General features: G+C 30.8%; 2 protein-coding genes across 2 annotated transcripts; both read left to right on the top strand.

Moving 5' to 3' along the window:
* Positions 1 to 15,694: 15,694 nt before the first annotated feature.
* Positions 15,695 to 16,727, top strand: LOC108324310 (uncharacterized). The gene has a single exon (XM_017557231.2). The coding sequence runs from the start codon at positions 15,920 to 15,922 to the stop codon at positions 16,511 to 16,513; it is 594 nt and encodes a 197-aa protein (XP_017412720.1). The 5' UTR covers positions 15,695 to 15,919; the 3' UTR covers positions 16,514 to 16,727.
* A 3,758-nt stretch (positions 16,728 to 20,485) lies between these two features.
* Positions 20,486 to 21,732, top strand: LOC108325380 (late embryogenesis abundant protein D-34). Its single transcript, XM_017558449.2, has 2 exons — positions 20,486 to 21,001; positions 21,108 to 21,732. The coding sequence occupies exons 1-2, from the start codon at positions 20,501 to 20,503 to the stop codon at positions 21,555 to 21,557; spliced, it is 951 nt and encodes a 316-aa protein (XP_017413938.2). The 5' UTR covers positions 20,486 to 20,500; the 3' UTR covers positions 21,558 to 21,732.
* Positions 21,733 to 22,803: the final 1,071 nt, after the last annotated feature.

Genomic DNA, 22,803 nt, shown 5'->3' with positions numbered 1-22,803 from the left:
TTAAGTTATCGTTGAATTTGAAACAACATCTGAATAATCGTGTATAAAATCGTTCAAGATTTTAAGAATGATCCAACACTTTTGAGGTAAACAGACATGAACATGAATTTGCCCAATCTGGAAAAGTTTTATGCGTCGAGAGACTTAATCAAAATGAATCCTCATTAAGGCAAAGACACGACCGGAATGGGTGTAAATGGAAAATCAGATTTACACTTAACGACCATGAAAATGAAAAACACATGTTAAGCCAAAATAGGCTTAGACAGACAGAGGTTTAAAAACGAAAATCAGGCTAGACATGGCTGGATTAGAACACGGACACGATAACAAAAACTATTTGGACAATGTTTAGGCTTAGGCACAGATGATGGGCCGAACATGACAAAGTTTAGGTTAAGACAAGGAGATTAAGACTGACAGTGGATTACGATTTGGGCTTCAAGAGGATAAACAAAGTTTAAGACAAAAAAAAAAAATAGACAGAACAAAAACAAAACAAAAAAAAAGAGTTTCTGAACCAGTATGACAAATACATCGGATGACAAAGGAATATGGGGTACAAACAAAAAAATGCATCTGACACGATGAACAATCCACAAATTTGATGGACTCTCGAAAAGTGATGATCATTGAGAAAACAATCCAAAAATGGCCCGCAAGCAAATCTATTAACACCAATTTATTGAGAACACATTTTTTTCATCTCATCAGGGCAACTTATTACACATTTAAACATTTTCCTCTGAATTAAAACTTTAGAGAACAAACAACCAATCTATAATGTGCGCGAACTTTATTGAATTTGTGAGAAAAAAAAATTGTTGACAAAACTTCATCTAAAATATGCTTCATTTTGAAAACATTTTCTTTCTTTATTCTTTTTTTTTTTTTTTGCAAATTTTATTTTTATTACATAAATTAGATGCAAAAATCATACTAATTTGAAATATTTTCTATTTTTATTATTATTTTTTTTAAATTTGTTTTTTTATTTTTGACACTAAACTGGATTACAAAAGATGATATAATTTCTAGTAGCAAAGGAATATATTTTCAATCATTTCAAAATATCATTATTTGTTTTCCAGATGGTTTAAATAAAACAATATTCAGACGCGACTAATTTTCACAAATTATTTTAACAAAACTGGAACATTTTTTTTAAAAAAAAAAAAAAAAATCAGTACCAAAAGATGATACATTTTCACGAAACAAGTTCGCGCATAAACATAAATCATGGTTGTTTTATTTCTAAACGTCTTAAATTACAAGAAAAATTTACAAAACATTGCCCTTATTTTTATATTTTTTATTTACTTTTGTGAGAATTGCTTGCGATCATTTACGAATAAAACCCCTTATACGATGATTCTTCTTTTACGAACGAAAATGGGCGATGGATTAGTGGTCAAACGATGATCTTGAACATTTTTTATATCATGAAAGCCGGATGAACATTTCAAATCATTGATAAAATTGAATTGAACGATTGGACCAAAAATCTTTATTTTGCTTCAAAAGCATTTTTATTCGAATATATTTTTTTGTTTTCTTGAGAATTATTCCATGAACTCGATAACAAGATAAATGCGAAACAAAATACATATGAATCAGAACATGTACATTTTTATTGCTCTAAATTTTTTTACGTGTTTTTTTTGTACACTTATTTGCTGTATACAAAGAAAAGATGAAAAAGAAATGACAAAACGATCTCCCTTTCGTGTCTTAATCGAAGGATGGTACTTAAGGTTCTAAGACTACATACATGCACTCACCAGGATGGTTTCCTAGTTCTTAAATCAAGGTCACCAGGGCTATGGCTCTTTTCAGTGTCTCTCCACAACAGTCAGAGTAATCAACTAGATGTGGAGACACAAATGAAGAGAACAGACTCTAGCTGGAGTTCTCACGATAGCCAGACAGGAAGTACATCCCAGAGTGACACCGCTACACAACTCCTCTATTTCTAAGTTACGCTCAGACCCGGGTATAGGGCCCCACTCATGATATGCATAATGTGTGTGGAGGGAGATTATAATGCAAAACAATTACAAAAATAGACACAAATAAGCAGACATATCAAACATAGATAAGGAACAATTATTTCAAACATAAAGAAAAAGTAAAAATAACTCACATGCAATTATTCCAAATATTAAACATAGATAAAGACAAAGGGAATAAAAACACAAAGAAAAAACCACATCGAATTCGCTTATCTAATTAAATGGCCTGACTCTCATAAGTCCCCAGTGGAGTCGCCATCTGTCGCAACCGGAATCGCGACGGGACGACGATCCAATAAAAAGATTACGAAATATTTGAAAAAGAGATTTGGAGTCGCCACCATAGTTTATTCTGGAAAACTACGAAAAAACCATAAAATGATAAGGCATGGTCTGCGAAAATGAGATTCTAAGTTCGGGAGTCGGTTACGTGTAGGGAAGGTATTAGCACCCTACAACGCCTGCCTTAAGGCAGTACCTTTAATTAAATACGCGAATATGATGTGGTTTTTAAAATGTTTAACTTTCCCTTAAAATAAAACTCTAAAGAAACAAACAATATTTTTTAGTTTTTTGGGCCCGACAAAGATTGACCTTGCTCCTACGTATTCTCATTCAGAATGAGAAATCAGGGTTCCGTAGTTCGTTCTGAAATTGTTTGAGAAATTTGTTTGGAAATTGTTTGAGAAATTTGTTTTGAAATGATTTTGGATAAATTTGGATTTTTGGGGAAATGAACCTGACAAGGACTGGCCTTGCTCCTACGTATCTCCACTTTTGATGGAGAATCAAGGATCACGTAGTTCTGGCTAGCAATATTGATTGTTGTTTGAAAATGTGGATGTTTTTAGTTTTTGAAGATTTTTATATTTTTTGGTATTTTTCGATGTAATATTTAGATTTTTTTTGCGTAATGAGCACTAGGCTGATGCGTACGATCGCACGAGCACTCACACGGCTTTTTCTTTGTTTTTTATTGTTTTGCGTAATGAGTACTAGGCTGATGCGTACGATCGCACGAGCACTCACACGGCTTTTTTTTATTATTTTTTATTGTTTTGCGTAGTGAGTACTAGGCTGATGCGTACGATCGCACGAGCACTCATACGGCTTTTTTTTTGTTTATTTTATATTTTGGGTAACGAGTACTAGGCTGATGCGTACGATCGCACAAGTACTCATACCGATATTTATTATTACATGTTTTTTAAAGTTTTATATTTTTTATTTTTTATTAAGAAAGAGAGGTGAGTTGAAATATCTATGACGTAAAAATATCAAAAAGCATAGGATAAAATTGTGGTGGAAAATAGGATAAATTTATAAACTAAAAAAAAAAAAAATCAAAATGCATATAAATAGAATGAAAAGAAAATATGTACCTTGTTGAAGATTTGAATGATGAAAACCTTGCTTGTAATAAGTTGTGAGAAGAGATAGATTGATGGTGAAGAAGATGAATTTATAGTAGAAATGTGGTATGTGATTTTATATGTATAGAGAGATAGTAGAATGTGAGAGAAAAATAAAGTAGAGTTTTGGGATGAAGAGGTTTGGTGTGTGAGAGAAAGAAGATGGATATTGTGAAGTGAAGAGAATGTAGGTATTTATAGAGTTAAGGATGAAGAAAGTTGATGAATAAAAATAATATAATAAGTTGGTGGAAAATTTAGATGAAATAAAATATAATAAAAAAAAATGAATAGAAAAAGTTAATGTGGAAAATAAGTGAAAGAAATAATATAAAAAGTTTGTGGAAAAATTAGGTGAAATAAAATATAGTGAATAGTAAAAGTTAATGTGGAAAATAAGTGAAAGAAATAATATAAAAAGTTGGTGGAGAAATTAGGTATGGAAATTAAGTGAAAGAAATAATATAAAAAGGTGGTGGAGAAATTAGGTATGAAAATTAAGTGAAAGAAATAATATAAAAAGTTGGTGGAGAAATTAGGTATGAAAATTAAGTGAAAGAAATAATATAAAAAGGTGGTGGAGAAAAATGGATAATAAAAAATGTTGATGGAGAAGATATAATTAAAAAATGTAAGTGGAATAATTAGAAAAGTTGATATATAAAATTAATATGGAAATGATGTGGAAAAAGTAAATGAAAAAGGTAGATGATGTGGAGGGTGAGGTGGATGGTGATGTGGAGAATGGGGTGTGATAAGAAAATATGGGTGGTGAGGAAGTAAAAAAATGAGATTATTTTAGGCCATTGGATTAAGTGTTTAAAAGAAAATTTAGGGGTGCAAAAAGTAAAATAAATAGTTTTTTCATTTTGGTTTTTTTTTGATTATTTTTTTATTATTATTTTTTTTGTGATAAATTATATTTATCCGGACGAAATTGGGTGTTGACACCTAGCATCCTCGAGTTCACCTCCAAAAGATGCTCCATAGACCAAAATCTTTTTGGGAACACAACCACGAATAACGCACGTTCCACCAACTCCTCCAATTGTTTCTGAGCTAATGGCATTAAACGGAAGCTCACAAATCCCCACCTTAGCTCCGTAATTCGATAAAAATCTAGCAGCACGAACGCCACCACTTCCAGTCCCAATAATAAACAAGTCAAAGTCAAAATGCGTCCCTTGTTCTACACCTGGAACCGATTCAGCCTCACCGTCGATAAGCATCTTCCTGGCCATCGCTATCGAAAAAGTTGAACTAAATCTGCGTCGTTGCAATAGGAGAGTAACTAGGTTTGTTAATGAAGAAACCAATCAGAACAAGATTATGCAGAGAGTATATATATGTATGTATATATATATATATATATATATATATACTAAGGAGAAACAAAGAAAAAAATGTGTTTGCAGGTGTCGGCAGGGTCATCCTCCACGTCTCTCCTTCCAAAGTCCAGGACCTACTTCCATTTCCACATGCTGCTGCTGCTTCCAGCCAAAATCAAATGGGCATTCTCTCTTCAACCGTAGCCTTCCATATCTCCCTCTCCGTTCTTCCTTTTTTTCTTTCTCTACCTTACATCACTCTAAAAACCTCCTGGTTCTAGGGATGGGTGATGAAGGTGTCCCCTTGGGTGGTCCCCTCTCTCTAGGTTGCGGCTGAACGTAACCCTCCTTATTGCCAATTCCAGGACTTGCTTTTGTGCCCCTCTGCTGCCAACGTGTCCAGCCCCATCTCCAAGCTTGCTGGCCCGTGTGCTGCCAATTGCTGGATTGCTGCTGTGCTGGGTCGTGACACCTCCCAAGCTGGACGTGAAGGAGACCCCCCCTTGTGCTACTGCTTCCTTTTTTCCATAAAGACAAGTGAATCCCGTCTTCACCCCTCCAGCTCAACGTTTCAGCTCTCTTTACACGTCCAGCCCAATTCCTGCTGCCAGTGTGTCCAATTGCTCCTGGACGTGGCATCAGCTGGACTGCTTTTGTTGGGCCGTGCTGAAGCTACCAATTACTGGATGCCACCAGTATGGGATGCTGGACCCGTGATGCGTTTGCTGCTGTCCTCCCAAGTTGCTGGAAGCGTGTTGTTACTGGATCTGCTGTCCGTGTGCTTGCTGGACCGTGCATCCAAGTGTGGGCCGTGATGGGCGTGCTGAAGCTGCTGTCCGTGAGCTCCTTAAGCAACTGGACGAAGAATGGATGAGCTGCTTCCTTTATTCTCTACTGGACCAGCTGCTGGACTCCGTTGCTGTTGCTGCTTTTGCTAGACGTGAAGCCTCTTCAAAGCTGCTGGAACTCACGTGGAACAGCCCACTTTTCATTTTCAAACCTGCTGGACCTCCAATTCAAGGCTTCTGGGCTGCTTCCGCGTGCTGTTGGATGATGTCCGTGAGTGTGAGGGAGTAACCATTTTTTCCTTTTTTCCTTTTTTTTCTTTTTGCTTTCTTTTTTAAAATACTTATATGAAAAATCAAATGAAATACAAAAAACAAAATAAAATAATAAAATTCATAAAAAACATAAAATAAAATAAAATGCAATAAAAATAAAAAAAAGAAAAACCTATATTATTTAGTCATCCGGACGAAATTGAGTGTTGACACGATGACATAACGTAACTAACAATGAAATTTAAAAAAATCATAAAATCATCCCATCAAAACTCGTCAACATTTAAAATATTATTTGGAAATTCACATTGAGACAAATTGCTGAATTAAAAAGAAATATACATATGGCATAAACATGTTTTATAACGTATATTTATAGATAAATCTTATTAATATAAATATGATATAATACTATATATTCAATAAAATAATTTATTAATTTTTAAAAAAATTATCGAGACACTAGCTAAAATTGTTTCTTAAGCGAATTCGTGGTAGTGGGTCAAATTGGAACATTCCATAGTTTTTATTTTATTTTTACTTAAACTTCCTCCCAATATACACTGAATCTATTTTCTTAGATTCCAATTAATCAAATTCTCTCTTCATCGGAAAGGTTTGATGAACAAGATGAGTTATACAGTGATATTTTATGCCGATTTAATTTAATCTGATATTTGATATTCCCTGTTTTAAAACAATGATGCATTATTAAATACTAATACAATATATTTTAACTATATTTTGCTTAGTATATGATATATTGGCTTATCCTATAAATATAACGAAAATAGAATCTATTTACATCTCAGAATATATTTTTTTCTGTTTGATTTTAAATTTATAGTCTTTCGAGTAAATGATTTCAGTCCTGTCTTGAAATGATTTATATTTACACTAAGTGTTGAGTTGGACAAGGACAATCTAACTTGACATAGTCACATCTATCATGGCCATTATTGTGTAATTGCCCAATATATATTTAATTTTTGTTCACATATATCCAAATTTGATTTCAGTTTCTTGTAATAACTTTGGTTGGTTAAAGTTTTTAGGGTTTTGAAAGGGAATGATTTTAATATTTACTGTTAATAGACTTCAATTATTAGATAATCACGTTACTTATTGTATGCCAACTTACCATTACTAGCTTCATGTCTCAATTAATTGTAATCCAACCTATCATGATTGCCCCACCCATAACTCTCACATCACACTTCTTGGGCCTAATTAACTTTCTCGATTCTTCATGACTCATCTTGTACTTAAAATGATAAACTAGAGTTGTAAAAACAGATAATTCGTCCAATCCGGTCTGCCTCACCACGGGTTAGTCATTTAGTGAACCAACCCAACTCGACTCATTTTTTAGCGAGTCAAAAAAATTCGAATCCGGCCGACCCACCACAGGTTAGTGGGTAAACGAGTTAGCTCACTTAATTACAATTTGTTTAAAATAAAAAAAATTATAAACTTTTTATAATTCAAATCTAAACAAATTTCACTCCCAACATGAGTGTTTAATTAATTTTGAAAATAAGAAATTTGAATAATTTTTTCAAGCAAAAAAGAATAATAAATATTTTTTTATAAAATTAAAATTAAATTTTATTAAAATAAAATTAGGCAGGTGGATTGGTTGGCCAACCCGGCCCACCACGGGTTCAACCCACATGAGCCGGGTTTAAATGAATCAGGTTGAGATCCGAGCCACATAAGAAAAATACAATTTTTTCAAATCCCATCCGGCCTGAACCTATGGTGAACCGGATTGACCCGCAAATTGTGACTCATTTTGACAGCTCTATGATAAACTAAATAATAGTAAGTAAATGGTTTCTTAATATCAGAACTGCAATTTATAATTTTTTCCATATTTTTAATCATCATTTAATTTTATTGTGACAAAAGTAATTTGGGTTTACAAGTATTTTTAAATTAAGTATAATTTTAACGTTTAATATATGTATAAAGTTATTAAAATTTATTCTCTGTAATTACAAGAGAGTGTGAGTAAATATTTTTTTTCTAGACATGTAATATTGCATCACCTACTACATTTTGTATGTAAATTAAAAAATACCGAAAATTGTACGGTTTTTAATCAACAGATGATAGAGACGAGAGAAAGAGAAAATATAAGATATTAATTTTAAATGTGGATTTAAATTCATTTTCATTGGATCCAATAATAAAAATGTTTTTTAATATCTCAACATAAAATTACTAAAATAAAATATTTATTAGTAATATTTAAAAAAAAATTACAATCTAAAAATAAAATATAAATATAGTTCCAAAAAATTATTGTATAACAAGAAGATAAGAAGTATGAAGAAAATAAAAACAAATTAATAACGAGACAACAATAATATTATTCCTCTTGAGATATATAAACTCTTGTTCTCTCGTTTGGTGATCATTGCAAACGAAAGAAAACGATACAAACAAAACAACATAAAAGAAATAGTAAGCTAATGTACAAAAGAGTTGGCCTAATTTAATCATAAAATACCAATTTATAAACTAAACATATATAATGTATAAAAAGTCATATATTAACACAAATAATTGATATTATACTCAATTATTCGGATACATGTTTTTGACATAGGGATTCAACGTAGACATGCACTTGTAATGGTATATATGCTCTGCAAAGTCATAAATAAAGAGGTTATCACTCTTCCACTTATAGGGTTAGTCATCTTGGTACATATGACCAACAATATAATGGTTAAAACCTCCTGTGACTCTCATCACACAACTCATTCTACTCTATTTAAGTTTGAATAGTTATTAGAGTTCATGATACATTTTTTCTAACCCCTATATGTCAATACACACACTAACAAAACCACAAAGAATTTCTCCATGAAATTTCTTCAACAATCATCATCACACATATCCACAATAATATCATCATCTCAATAAAATGTTATAATATTCATATAAAATGACGTTCGGTGCCAAACCTTTTGCGAAAGGTAGCTCAACGACGGTCCTTACGCTCATCGCCAAACCTTTCGCAAACGTGGTGCTTAACCAAAGTTGTGGCGCTTAATGTCATTTTTCTCGCAAAAAGGCACGCTTAGAGACACCCTTTTGTCGCTCAACGTACTCCTGAAACTAAAATTACTCCAAACATGCAGTGAAAAATGACATTTAGTGGTGATATACTACTCCTACTTAGCGCCAAAGTATTGACATTTTTCAATACTCAGTGATACAAAACTGACGCTCGATGATTTGAAGTTAAAATGCTTTTAAATCTGCACAATAAACTAGCGTTCAATGTCAGACTGTCACAACTCATTATTGTATCGGATATCTGTATATTAATTTTTATGATTTAAAAAAAAACATGTTCAAATATTATGATTTAGAAAAAAAAAAACATGTTCATATAATCAAATTGTATTTATTTCTTAGTACTTTGATAAAAAACAACTTTTAATATAAAAATTCATGCGAACTTGCTCAATCAATTAGATCTTAAATTAATCAATACAAACTAAATCAAAACAAACCACATAAACAAACATACAAAACAACCAAATTTAAAAGATCAAACTTCATACATTTTTTATATCAAGGTTTAGATTTTGCCTAAAAAAATAGAATTAGTGAGTCTGTGGTGTTCATTAAATTTCAAACCTTGGTAAACTTTTGTATTATAGAATAATATAAGTTTATCAAAGTAGATTTTGAATATTCTGAATTTAGAATTATTATCTTCTGCGAAATTTAAATGAAACGGAGTTCACATTACAATTATTAACTAAACATACACAAATATATAGTAAAATAAGTTTCAAAGTTATTATTTATACAATTTAATATATTTGACAATGAAATAATAGTATTTTATTTAAATAATAATTTAATTTATTTTACCATGTCATTTTGATATGGTATAGATATTAAAACCGTAATAGCATTCTTAATAACAAAAATCCAATTAGTAATTATTTAAATTAATTTCAAAATATATTTATTTTAAAAACCATATTTACATTTTTTTTTTATATTTTCCATGTCAATATTAATTTTAATAATGTTTTTATATTTTAAAAAATAAAATTAATATTTAATATATATATCTCAAAAAGCTATATTTTTCTAATATAATAGGATTATAATATTATTTTTATCTTTGTTTTTAAATTTTATATTTTTCCTTTATTTCTTTGAGTGAAATCTTTTAAATTTTCTAGTTCTGTTGACTTATGCTTTTCTACCAAAAGAAAACATTATAAGAACTTTTAATTTGATTATTTTCAAATATATATATATATATATATATATATATATATATATATATATATATATATATATATATATATATATATATATATATATATATATATATATATAAGAAAAATTGTTTGCTGGAAGTATGGATAGCCTAATTTTGTTCCTACCCAATCTCGAAGCGATCAATCTGTGAATGGATAGTGTATACAGATTTTAGCAGTGAGAAGGTTAGTTCAGCAATGATACAAACAAAGTGAGTAGATGCAGGAATACAGAGAACCACGATAATGATAATGTGCATTGACGTCAAAAGTTAACTTAATTCAGACGTTTGATGTTACATTACATCCTCAACTTTTGTAATCTGAATGGAGATCAGTGTCGTCTATCGTGTGTTGTCAATTCCCATTTTTTCCACTACTTTAGAAAAAAAAAATTAATCAAAGGAAAACACACTTCCATATGACAATATTAGAATTTCTTAATTTGGACATGAGATCTCATATTTAATGTATACGAGCAAAATCAATAATAAATACAAACTTGTTTTAAAATTTTGATAAGGAGACATAGTTACGCTAAGTCGACTTAGCGTCCCTTGTATAAATTAATTATGTCTCAAATCTTTTAACTATTGCATAGATACTTTGTTCATTCAAAGAATATAGCAGTATTTATAAGCACTTTTGACTTATTCCACCTTTAATTGGAATTTAATTAGTCAGAAATTAACTTTTGGTCACTGTGTTTTATTTAAACATGTATAAATATTTATTTGAGTGATACACTACTAGACAAAGTTAATTATTTTCTACAAAACTAATACAATGTTACTTTGTTACTATGTAAATGGATAAAATTGAAAAAATCTAAGCATAAGTAAATCGAACTTTAAGAGAATAAAGTATTTATTATTTTTATTTATTAGTTTCATAACTTTATATAAGACATAAATAACTTTATATAAGACATAAATGGTTTGATCGCACTATTAAATTATAATTTTTTTGTATAAATACTTATAAGATACTTGAATTTGAGAGGTCTGTATACATTACACAATTTGATTGTCACTATAATCAATCATAAAAAATGCAAGAATTAAGTACAAAAACAAGATAAAATTAAAGATTAAGAGGTTAAAAAGCTATAAAATGATTAATTTTATTAATAAAATATAATAAAATAATCACAAAAATTAACATGATTACGAAGATAGAAGGCAAATAGGAAAAGACAAGAATTAAGTAGAATTTTGAGAATCACGAAATTAAAATGATATTAAATCTAAAAAAATTACTTATAATTTTACATTAACAACAATATTATTTTTATATTAATTAGATAATCCAATATTTTTTAACACATGAATAGATGACTAAACAAAATAATAATTACATCTCACTCAATTAAAAAAAAATAATACATGTACTTAATTAAAAAATATAAAAAGTTTAAATTCTCAATAAAAAATAATAATAAAACTTTAATTAAAAATGCTCAGAAAAATTTAATAAAGATCCAAAACTTAATTAAGTATTCTATAAATATATTTGTTCATTGAGATGTATTTAGTCTCGTCTTACTTTATAATTATCTTTACTAATCTAATCTTATCTTCTTTAGTAATTATAATTATACTTATATTTTAAAAATATAATAATTATTAAATTTAAATTTCTCATAATATGATAATAACTTACAATTAGAAATATTATTATTATTAAAATAAAAAAATTGATGAAATTGTAAGTAAAAGCTTGACTCAATATTCAAATAAATAAATAATAATTTTTTAAATATAGAAAGATTCGTTTATTCAACTAGTAGTTAGAAAATTAATTCAAACGTTTTAATTAAGAATATATATACATATTATTTTTTTAATCATAATATTTTTTTTCACTTTTTTATTTTATTTTTTATGTAAAATAATAAAATTAATTTAAATATATTAATATACTAAATTATCTTAATAAATGTACTCCATACCAATTGAAATCCAGTCAGAGTCACAAACTCCTTTTATTTAGAAGAATATGATTATTAACCTTGACTTCTTATTCTTGCATAATTGTTCCTATCATCTTGAAAAGGTCCATATTTTTTCTATCTCATACCACCCATATCAATCATTTAACAAACACGTTCATACAAACATTATAATATAATAATACAATTAAAAAAAGAGAAAAAGAATTATGAATAAATAAAACTCGTTCTTTCTTCTTACCTAATAAATATATACTTTTATCTTATACTTTTTTTTCATCTTATTAGTAAATTGAAAAAACAAAAAAAAATATTAAATATATTGTATTTTAGAAAAAAGTAATTATTTTAGTTTGTAACACATTAGTAGTTATTGCAAAGTAAAAGAAGCACAAACTTAAAAAATAATTGTCGAAGTTTTTAATAGTCATTTTATTATGGAATATAAATATATGTTATAAGTTAATTTATAGTAAAATTTATAATAATTAAAAATATGAGAACCATTTATATTTTAAATCATGATTTTTAAAAAAAATCATTATTCTCACGTTTATCTTATTTCTAAACTATCACAAAAGTAAATCACAGTACACTTTGTAAACAACTAAAATTCATGTGGTGTTCGCTCAAAACTCACTGTTACAATGATTTTTTTTGGTGGATAGTAATAATAATTTAATGGCTCAATTTTTAATTTATATTTTCTCAGCTTTTTAAAGGTTGAGATTTTAAGCACTATCTGCGTTTAATTCAGCTGTTACCAAATCTCGTTCAAATAATTTGAAGTAGATATTTTCTAAATGTTCACTTCTTTTGTTTTTTATTTGGAAAAATCTTCAATCATTTTGAAATTTAATCAGGAATTTAGAAACACAAAAAGATTAGACTTTGTTTGAAGATAGATATTAATTCTAATGAATGAATATGTAAAAGAAATATGAGAACGATAACTTTCCGAACTTATATTAAAAGTATAATCAAATAATGTTTTCACTTGTTAAAATCAATGTGTTAGTTTATAAATTGTTATTATATTATTATAAAGTTGATAAAACGTAAATTAAAAATAGTAATATTTAATTCTCGACAGCTAATTGGTAGATAGATTTTACATTGTTATGTTATGAAGAAACTAAATCAAACCATTTACTAATTATAAAACTAAATTAAATAAAATATACAAATAATAAGGAAAAAAAAGTAACTTTTTTTCATGTATTCCTTTTTAGGAAAGTTCCCGGCAACCAATATGACACAACCAACAAAACCTATGCAATTTTTATATCTTCTAATTTTCCAAAAGTGAAGAAACAGAATTTAATAATAACATATTTTTGTGTACCGAAAATGATTGAAAAATGAATAAGTAATCCATTATTATATTATTATAAAAAGGACTTTATCATAGGTATATATCATACGACAGCATTATATAGTTTTTTTTTGTTAACTGGAAATCTTTTATTTTGCGTTTTTAATTCATAAAATATGCACTATGATAGTTATAGTTATTGTAATAAATATGCATTTAAAGCAATAATTATGATTACTAAATATGTTTATTAAAGTAATTAAATCTATCTATATTAAGATAACTAGATCACTTTCATGGTTAACAGACTTTTCTTTTTTTCTTTGTTTGATAATCACTTCCCACATTAATTAAGTAGTGGTGGAAAGTCTTAACGCGAAAGAGGGAATTTTACTGGATGGAAACATTCAAAAAGTGAAATCAAAAGACAGTTTAATAAAATTACAATAATAGGTTTGATTTTGAAGTAGTCCAAGATACGTTTGATACTTGATTTAGGTCATATCTTAAAAAAATCACAAATTTTATACAACTCACATTTTACCTTTCGGGTTTCAAGTAATGGCAGTGACTTGAAAGCGCTTTATCTCTACTTAATGAACTAGTTGGATTAAATATATTTTAACCACCACTTGTTAAAATTAATAGGTTTTATCACCTGTTCATTTAATTCACAATAAATATTGAAAACAGCATAATAATATATATAATTCAAATGCAATTTTCATTTATAATATAATAATAAATTTTTTATCTTCTTATATAAAAAATAATAAATTCATATAATTAAAGCAACACATTTATATTACTTCAATTCATTAATAATGTCAGTTTTATCCTAATAAATTACTTTTGTATGTAACCACACACACACACATATATATATATATATATATATATATATATATATATATATATATATATATATATATATATATATATATAACTGTTTAAAAGATTATGTTTTCAAATTGATAATGATTCAAAATAGTCAAACATAATATTAAAAGTTCAAAAGTTTAAAATATAAATAAAAATTTTATAAAAAAGTTTCATTATTTAAAAATACACATTATATCTAAACTTTTTTTTCTTAGGACTTTATTTTTTTACTTTCCTTAGTTTGTTTGAAGATTGAAAACTGTTTCAATGATCATTAATTTGAACTTTCTATTTCTGTTTAATCAATTTTTTTAATAGAGTAAGTTGATTTTCTACTCCTTTTCTTGGTTTATATGTTCTTCTTATGTATGTGAATTATCTTGATTCGCATGTTAAGTTTTAGTTTTTTATATGAATTTGTGCTGATTAGTGGTTTTAATAATATGTCCTAATTATTTACGTGTTGTTCTTATGTATAGGTAGAACATGTTGTGAGCTTGAAGGAATTTATGATTCCTTAGATCAATTTCATCAAAGTAAAAAAAACTAATTACACAGTTTTTATGTGATTGATACTTTATAATTGTTAATTGTATGATTATAGAATGATTTACTTGCATAATTAAGTTGTGTGATGAAATATGCATATGATAGGTTGAATTAAGATAGGGTTTTGATTTGACTTACTTGAATTGTATGATGAAATTGAGAATGTTGTCTGATTGATATTGTAAATGATATTGTTTGAATAAGTGAAGATTGTGTAATTTTAATTTGATATGTTCTGGCATATGTGTTGGCTCTTGAACTTAATTTGCGGGATTGGAATGACATATATTTGCATAATTATGTTCTACAAAATTATATAGACTTATTGGTCGAACCAACTCATATAACTACTGACTGAATGATCTTTTTAGATGATGATATACTTGTTAGAGTGAGAAAATTACTAACTTGGTGGTCGCTAAACGTAAATATATTTACTGAATAAAACCAAAATCAAGAAACTCAGTAACTTAACAATCGAATGAAACAAGTCTAGTTTAGTATCAATATATTCTTAATTTTATAAAACCTTTATAAATATTTTAATATTATAATTATATTTTGAATAATTAATATCACTGTGAATTATCTGTTATTAAATATTAACCATGATATTTTGTTTTAATATTGATATATAATATCTCATTCCAAAAATTGATCTCATAATTAATCACTGTATGTATAATTTTTATTAAGTGATAATAATGAATAATTTGAGATTTTGTAGCCGTGGGTGTATTGTGTGATTGTGGGAAGGTCTAGAATTTTCAGTGCTGTTATTAGTTAGTTTTTGTTTTTGACAAGTGGTTTTGTTTCTTAGTCGCTTTAAAATGTTAATAATGGTTAATAATTGAGGGGAGACAAATATAGTAAATAAAAAGAAGGAGAAGGGCAACACAGTCCGAATCATCCTCTTCTTTATCTCTCCGCACACACTTATTTCGTATCTGTTCTTCCCTTCTCATTTTATCAATTCTTTGCATCATCTCCTTCTCCTCACATTTTCTACACAAAAGGGAAATATATCTCTGCAATTTGAAATTAGGGTTAGGGTTTTCGCCCAAAAAAGGAAGGGGGAAGAAGGAAGCTGGACAAGAACAACCGTTCCTTTATGATACAAAAGGTTTCTCAGATCGTCTTCTTCATCATCGCGTTATTAATTTTGGTGGCGCAATCCTCTGCGGCGTTCCACGGTAGCAAAAACAGCATCATGAAGGTTCATCCTGTTCCGCGAAAACGCAACATCTCAATCCAGTTCGGCGTAGACGGAGGGAACCCCATGTCCGAGGCGCAGGCGCTGTTGGGGATCGCCGGCAAGAAGCTCCGGAGACTCCCGCACGTGTTCAGCTGCGTCCTGGAGCTCCCGTTCCGCTCCGACGCCGACGTGGTGGTGGAGGAGGACCCTGACTGCTTCCGCTTCGTGGCGGAGACCGACGGTATCGTCGACGTGAGGGCGCACACGGTGGAAATCCACCCTGGCGTGACGAAGATCGTGGTGAGGGACGGAGGCTCGGTGGAGCTCTCGCTCGACCAGCTCGAACTCGATATGTGGAGGTTCCGGTTACCGGAATCGACGCGGCCGGAGCTTGCGAGCGCTGTCTTCGTCGACGGAGAGCTCATCGTGACGGTGCCGAAGGGGCACGGAGAGGAAGATGGGGATGGTGATAGAGGTATGGGTCGTGGTAGACTTGTGCTTGTACAGTAATGGATGAGTGAGTGAGTGAGGTAATGAATGATTCTTTTGTTAACTTCTTGTTGCCCTCCAAACATGGCCATATTAGTATGTTGGTTAGATTTCAGGTTGTTGTTGGACCTAGTTTCTCTGTGAATTTTATTGTTGCTGTTGTTGAATCAGGAACAAAAATGTTCTATCTGGAGAATGGTTTATTCATGGCAATGACAATTTTCGTAAATAGGTGTAACCGTGTTCTTGTGCTCTTTTATTTTCTCGGTAGACATCATGCGGATAACTCTGGTCATGAAATTGGTTAACTTTGTATGTGCAGTTGTATATCAATTTTTTTTCTTGAGGTGGGAAAAATTTTAGGGAGGAATACGGTTGTCTTGATGAGTTTGGATCTTGAATGATGAGTGAAAGATGGAGAGTGACATTAGTTCTCACAATAAGAGAAAAATAGACATCAATTTAGTCTCTTAATGACGTGGCTTATGCACAAAGGATATCTTTTGGTGTTACTTTTTTTTATTAAGGGATTGGATTAATTTCAACCCAATCTTTTTAGGAAATAAAGTTAACTTTTACACAGTTTTAGCATAACTTTGAAAATTAATGTTTGAAAGGGAGGGGGAAGCAGAAAAAAGACGATAGGAGATTATTATGTTTTCTTAATCGCAAATTTGGTTGTTCAACTAATTGCATGTTAAATAGTTTATTGACTTCAAAAGTATTTGAACATACGGAAAGGGATCGGGATTCTGCAACTTTGAGATTTTTTATGTGGGGGGTGTGTAAAAGAAAAGCGTGGTTGATGTGACAAGTGGTTGAGAGAAATAAAGGGTGATTTTTAAGTAGGAGGAAGAGAGAGTTCATGGATATTTTACGTGAGAAAAAAATGAGAGATGAGAGAATTCGGACGGGAAGAGGCTAGCAGAAATTGACAGAATGCTAAAGAGAAGATGGATTGAGAGGAAGTCCTAGAATCATTGGAACTGGGTTTATTGACAATGGTGGAGGTCTTGTTTGGTAATTTGGTTATCAAGAGAACTGAGCAGTTGGAAATAATGTAATAATTTTTTAACTTTTACTTGCTATTTTTATGATTTCCACTGTTAGTTTATTTCTATTTCGGTCCTTTGGACTGGAAGGCGTTTAATGAGGTTGCTTGATGGGGGTGATATGCGTCTTTATCTTCTTTTCATTGCATTCAAGCCACATGATAAAATGCCTGCAACTCTGAAGTATCCTATTTTGCCGTCATGGGATTGTAGGATGTTTGACAGGACTTTTCTTTTTCTCATGGAAGGGATCTCATTGTAATGTATAGTGGTTTTATTTGATGAAAGACTCGGGTAGAGGTATTTGTTTAGTGACTATCTTATTGATGTCGTAAGTGTGTGGCCTGGAATCTTTTCCGAAATATTCTTCTAATGACCTCTTTGGTTTTCCACTTCATCAACTAAAATATTCTCAATATGTTGTGGAAATGAATGAAATTCTAATTCTGAATATGTTGTGTCCTATGATTGGTGTCGTGTTGGACTGACAACAGTGCCTCTTAATCTGTTTGTCTTTTTTCTGACGTGTCCTATGTAAATTTCAAAGGATAACCTTGCTTTTGGTTATACCCGTGTGATATGTTTTATTTAAATTCCAGCTGTGGCATTAGAGACATGTTCTTTGGGAATATGTGCAGATTTGTAAAGTACAGGGGTTGAGGATATATAGCTGCAATTTTCTGCATGTGGTGGGGTTGGCTTCATATATGTTAATGATACATTGCATATTGAATGAATTAGTCTGTTCAGCTTACATAATGTGAGATGAGAAAGGCCATCTTTTCAAATCTCTTGAATGTTTTGTTGGCATTTGAACAAACTAGGCCAATTCTTTGTATTTGCCTTTGAATCTCATCTCTTCTGCTGAAGTATTAAAGTGTGCCCACTTTTTAATGTTAAAAGTACATTGGAATCACGAGCTTTGATTACGTCTCGAACTTTCCTATTAATCTCTTTATAGTGTGTCTGATTACTGCTTGATATGCACTAATACGCAACTTAAGTATTTCACGCCGCAGTACTGCTTAGGTATGATTCCCCTACGCCTCATGACATAAATCACTTTCATTCATTTTCTGCATTTCGGCTTCATTTATTTTGTAAAGGAATCTTTTAAAATATGATTATACTATATAGATGCTGGTAATGCTAATACCGTTTCTTGTGTGTACAATATATATACAGCAAGTATTTAACAACTGCGTCATAAATGTTAAAAAAAAAAATCCACTTTGTATTTAGATTTTCAACCCAATTCCTCTTCACTCCTTTCAGTCATCTTCACATGAAAAAGAGGGATTAACGTGAGATAATATTGTTTAGTTTATGCATTTGTGAAAGTCTGTTCATATGTTTTTAAAAATATTTAGTTTGAATTTGTGTATAAACTACATTTTAATTTGTAAAACAATCTGTTTTGTTTTCTCATCTTCTTTCATAAAAATATTTTTAGGTATTAATCTAAACAGAATCTAATATTTAATAGAACGGAATAGTTTTCTGATTTTATAAACATCAAAATATCATATACCTTTCTTAAACGCAGGAATTAAATCTCACATGACCTAACTTTTGAACATTAATATGCACTTCCCTTTTTTTTCATAATCATTCCTTTTTATTTCATAATTATTTGTTTGACTTCAAATTATTTAATAATTTGAAAGTTTTAGTTTATTTCTCTTTAAAATATTTCTAATTTAGAAATTTGAGAAAACAGTTAGTTTCAATCACTTTTATATTAATTGGTTTCTCAATTTTAATGACTAATGATTATGTTTCAACTCTATACAGGGTATTTTAGTTAAAAAAAGAAAACATTCTTTATACTACCATAATTCATCATTTTTCTTCAAAAAACAATGTCTTTTAATACTCTTGTGTTTTTGAAGAGGGGAAATTTATTAACCAAGCCCATGTCGTCAATAGTGAAAGAGAGACTTGATGAAAAGACAATGATACTTTTAGAAACTCTTATATCATAATGTCTGGGATATCATTAAATATTGTATTGGGTCCATGCATACTGACAATGACAAAAAAAAGCAAAAGCCCAGAACTAATTAGACCGATGGATATAGAAAAAAGGTCCGGTGCTTTGAGAACTAAAACAATAATTTTTTTTGCATTAAATTATGATGCATCTTTCATAATCTCAAATTAAAAGCCTACTAAATGTTGGACATTTTACAAGTCACTCCATAGGCTACTACTAAAGTTAAAAGAACAATATAGAACATGAATTTAATAGAAGAAGAGATGGAAAAGGGTCAAACTGAAATTAAATGTTCTTAATGTAAGATCTGCATAGAAAAAAAAATGTGCTTTTGCTACTCTTTTGATTGTTTACAAAATTTACCAAAGAAACATATAGATGATTTAAAAACGACGGTGATAGGTGATAAATTTACAATAAAAAGCTACAAATATAGATATACTCTACTAAGTAAACAAACATGTATGTTTGACAACATAGGATTTGAAATCTTATAAGAACTTATTTTTTCCACCTAGCACTTCTATGTTGTGGTAGGAAAGATCACAAAGTATGAGAATGGTAAGAAAAATTGAATCCATAAGAGATAAATCATAGTTATCCATTGAACTAAAATACATATTTTGATTTGAAAAGATTATATCATTCTTATTGATATTCGATGACTCTGTATTAGTTTATTTAGTTTCTGTCAAAAGACGCATAGTTTGTCCATCTTCCAACCCAAAGGAAGTGAATGACGTTCTCTTCTAATAACACAGATATTTGGTGTCTTGCTATCTGTGAGAAGTGTAGAAATTATCTGGAACACCTAAACGGCATTACATGGACACCGTCCACCGCCATTTCAATGTTTAATTTAAGAGGAAGAAAAGTGACACAGGATTAAAAAATATAATTACGTTGTAAAGAAAAAAGCTTGGTGGAAGCAAATGGAAAAAGAAGGTAGATGGAAGTGAAATGAGGCTGAGGCTGAGGCTGACACGTTCCCATGCTACTACTGATCTTGCTGCCAAGTGTAACGTTTGGCCACGTATTCTCCCTCTCCACCTCCATTGCAACTTATTTATACCAATTTCATTACAAAACCATTTCAACATACTCAACTTGATTATCGAAATATACCAAACGGAGAAGATGAGTCAGGACCAGCCAAGGCGTTCACAACCAGGCCAAGACCCCATCAAATACGGCGACGTTTTCGATGTCTCCGGCGACCTTGCAAATAAGCCCATTGCACCGGAAGATGCTGCCATGATGCAAAGTGCAGAAACTCTAGTGTTGGGACAAACCCAACTCGGCGGGGCAGCTTCCGTCATGCAATCCGCCGCCACTCAGAACGAACAGGCTGGCCTCGTTGGTCACCTGGACGTCAACGACGTTGCCGGCGACCAAGGCGTCACCGTATCGGAAACTCGAGTCCCTGGAAGACGCATAATCACCGAGGCTGTCGGCGGCAAGGTTCTGTTTTTATTTTTCGTCAACGTCATTATTTTCCAAAATGCTGACTCTTTTAAGAAACAAGAAGAAGATTTATGCGAGATGTGTATGTGTTCTGTGATTGAAGGTTGTGCAGCAGTATTCTGAACCGACCCCGGTTCAAACCGGACGAGCCAGTGCGGTTGGGGATGGTGCAATAACCATAGGGGAGGCGTTGGAGGCCACGGCCCTGACCGTGGGCAACAAAGCGGTGGATCAGAGTGACGCTTCCGCGATTCAGGCGGCGGAGGTGAGGGCAACGGGAAACAATGTCACACCGCCTGGTGGGTTGGCGGCTATGGCTCAATCGGCGGCTGCTTATAATGTTGACTGCACCCGTGATGACGATAAGATGAAGTTGGGGGACGTTTTGAGTGGAGCCACAGCGAAGTTGGCCGCGGACAAGGCGGTGACACTGGAAGATGCGGAGAGGGTGGCGAGTGCTGAGGTGAGAAACAACCCGGATGCGGCTGCCACTCATGGCGGCGTAGCGGCTTCGGTGGCTGCTGCTGCTAGGATCAATGAAAGTGTTAAGTAACGTGGGTCTATGTGTGTTGGCAATGATACTTGTGAGTAGTGGAATGAGTTGTGTGTTATTTATTCTGTTGTTTTATGCTTCTAATCTAGTTTTAAGGACTCTACTATGTATGCTATGGTTTCATCATGTGGTCGTTAGTTAAAAATAATTGAAGACATGTCAACTATATTACCTACCCCCATGGTCAAAGTATTTATGTTTGAAGTCTTAAAAAAAGTTATAAAATTTATGTGAGCTAAATTGAAAAAAAGAAAGAGTTGTTAAGAGTTGGGTATGGGTTTATCTATGGTAGTTGGATGAAAGAATGTTTTGATGAGAGAAGATAAAAAGAAGTGGAAGATGTAGCCAAGAATAGTAGCTATAAATGGGAAATTGGAAGGACGAAGATGATGAATGCAATCACGTGATTCGATGGTAGGAGGAAGGAACGAAGGACACTCTCAGTCACATGGGACAGGCAGATTAGAGACAAACTCTGATTAACAGCAACAAGTTTTGAGTGTGGGGGCTTATTTTGTCCCCCACAATATGCCATTTATATAATTCATAAATTGGCTGTAATATATAAAAAAATGTGATCATAGTTTTAATATATATAAAAAAAATGTGAAGTTTTTATACTATAATCCAAATCCAGTGATGTTGGAGATGCGGTGAGGGAATAGAGCAGACACCATTGGATGAAATAGGACATGAGGCACGTGATAAACACTTCTAACATAATTGGAACTGGGAACCTCAAATTAGAAGGTATTTTCTTCAGGGTATAATTATTCATGAACTTCTTTTCAGCAACTTTTAATGGATTTTTATCACCCAATATTTTAGATAATCTTTGGGAGATTCAAGAAATTAATTCATGAATGTTTTTTCTTGAGTAACTCTTGATGGATTTTTATCACAAATACGCTATCTATCTCTTTACAAGATGTGATGTTAGATCTTTGGGTGAGTCAACATGAAACGTGAATTCTTCTGCAAACATTAAATGATTATTCTATAATAAGTTTGAAGATTTACACCATAATAATAATAATAATAATAAATCATATTTTAACCTATCTTTTTCATTAAATAATTATAGCTTATTTAAAATCTTAAAATAAAATCTTGAAACGAAATAGCACTTAGATCTTTTTTAGCAGGAACATCGGAATTCGATCAAAACCATTTTCATAATTCAGTTTAATTCTGAAAATTCTGAACTACATGTTCAAGATTTGAAACTATCATAACCAGAGTTAAA

The sequence above is a fragment of the Vigna angularis genome, chromosome 3, assembly GCF_016808095.1.
Source record: "Vigna angularis cultivar LongXiaoDou No.4 chromosome 3, ASM1680809v1, whole genome shotgun sequence".
Taxonomy (NCBI): Eukaryota; Viridiplantae; Streptophyta; class Magnoliopsida; order Fabales; family Fabaceae; genus Vigna; species Vigna angularis.
Note: the sequence above shows the minus strand (reverse complement) of the source record. Positions and strands in the feature narration are given on the sequence as shown.

Coding starts and splice junctions, on each gene's coding strand:
- LOC108324310 (XM_017557231.2), top strand. CDS start 15,920: ATGATACAAAAGGTTTCTCAGATCGTCTTCTTCATCATCGCGTTATTA.
- LOC108325380 (XM_017558449.2), top strand. CDS start 20,501: ATGAGGCTGAGGCTGAGGCTGACACGTTCCCATGCTACTACTGATCTT. Junction 21,002..21,107: donor CCGAGGCTGTCGGCGGCAAG/GTTCTGTTTTTA, acceptor CTGTGATTGAAG/GTTGTGCAGCAGTATTCTGA.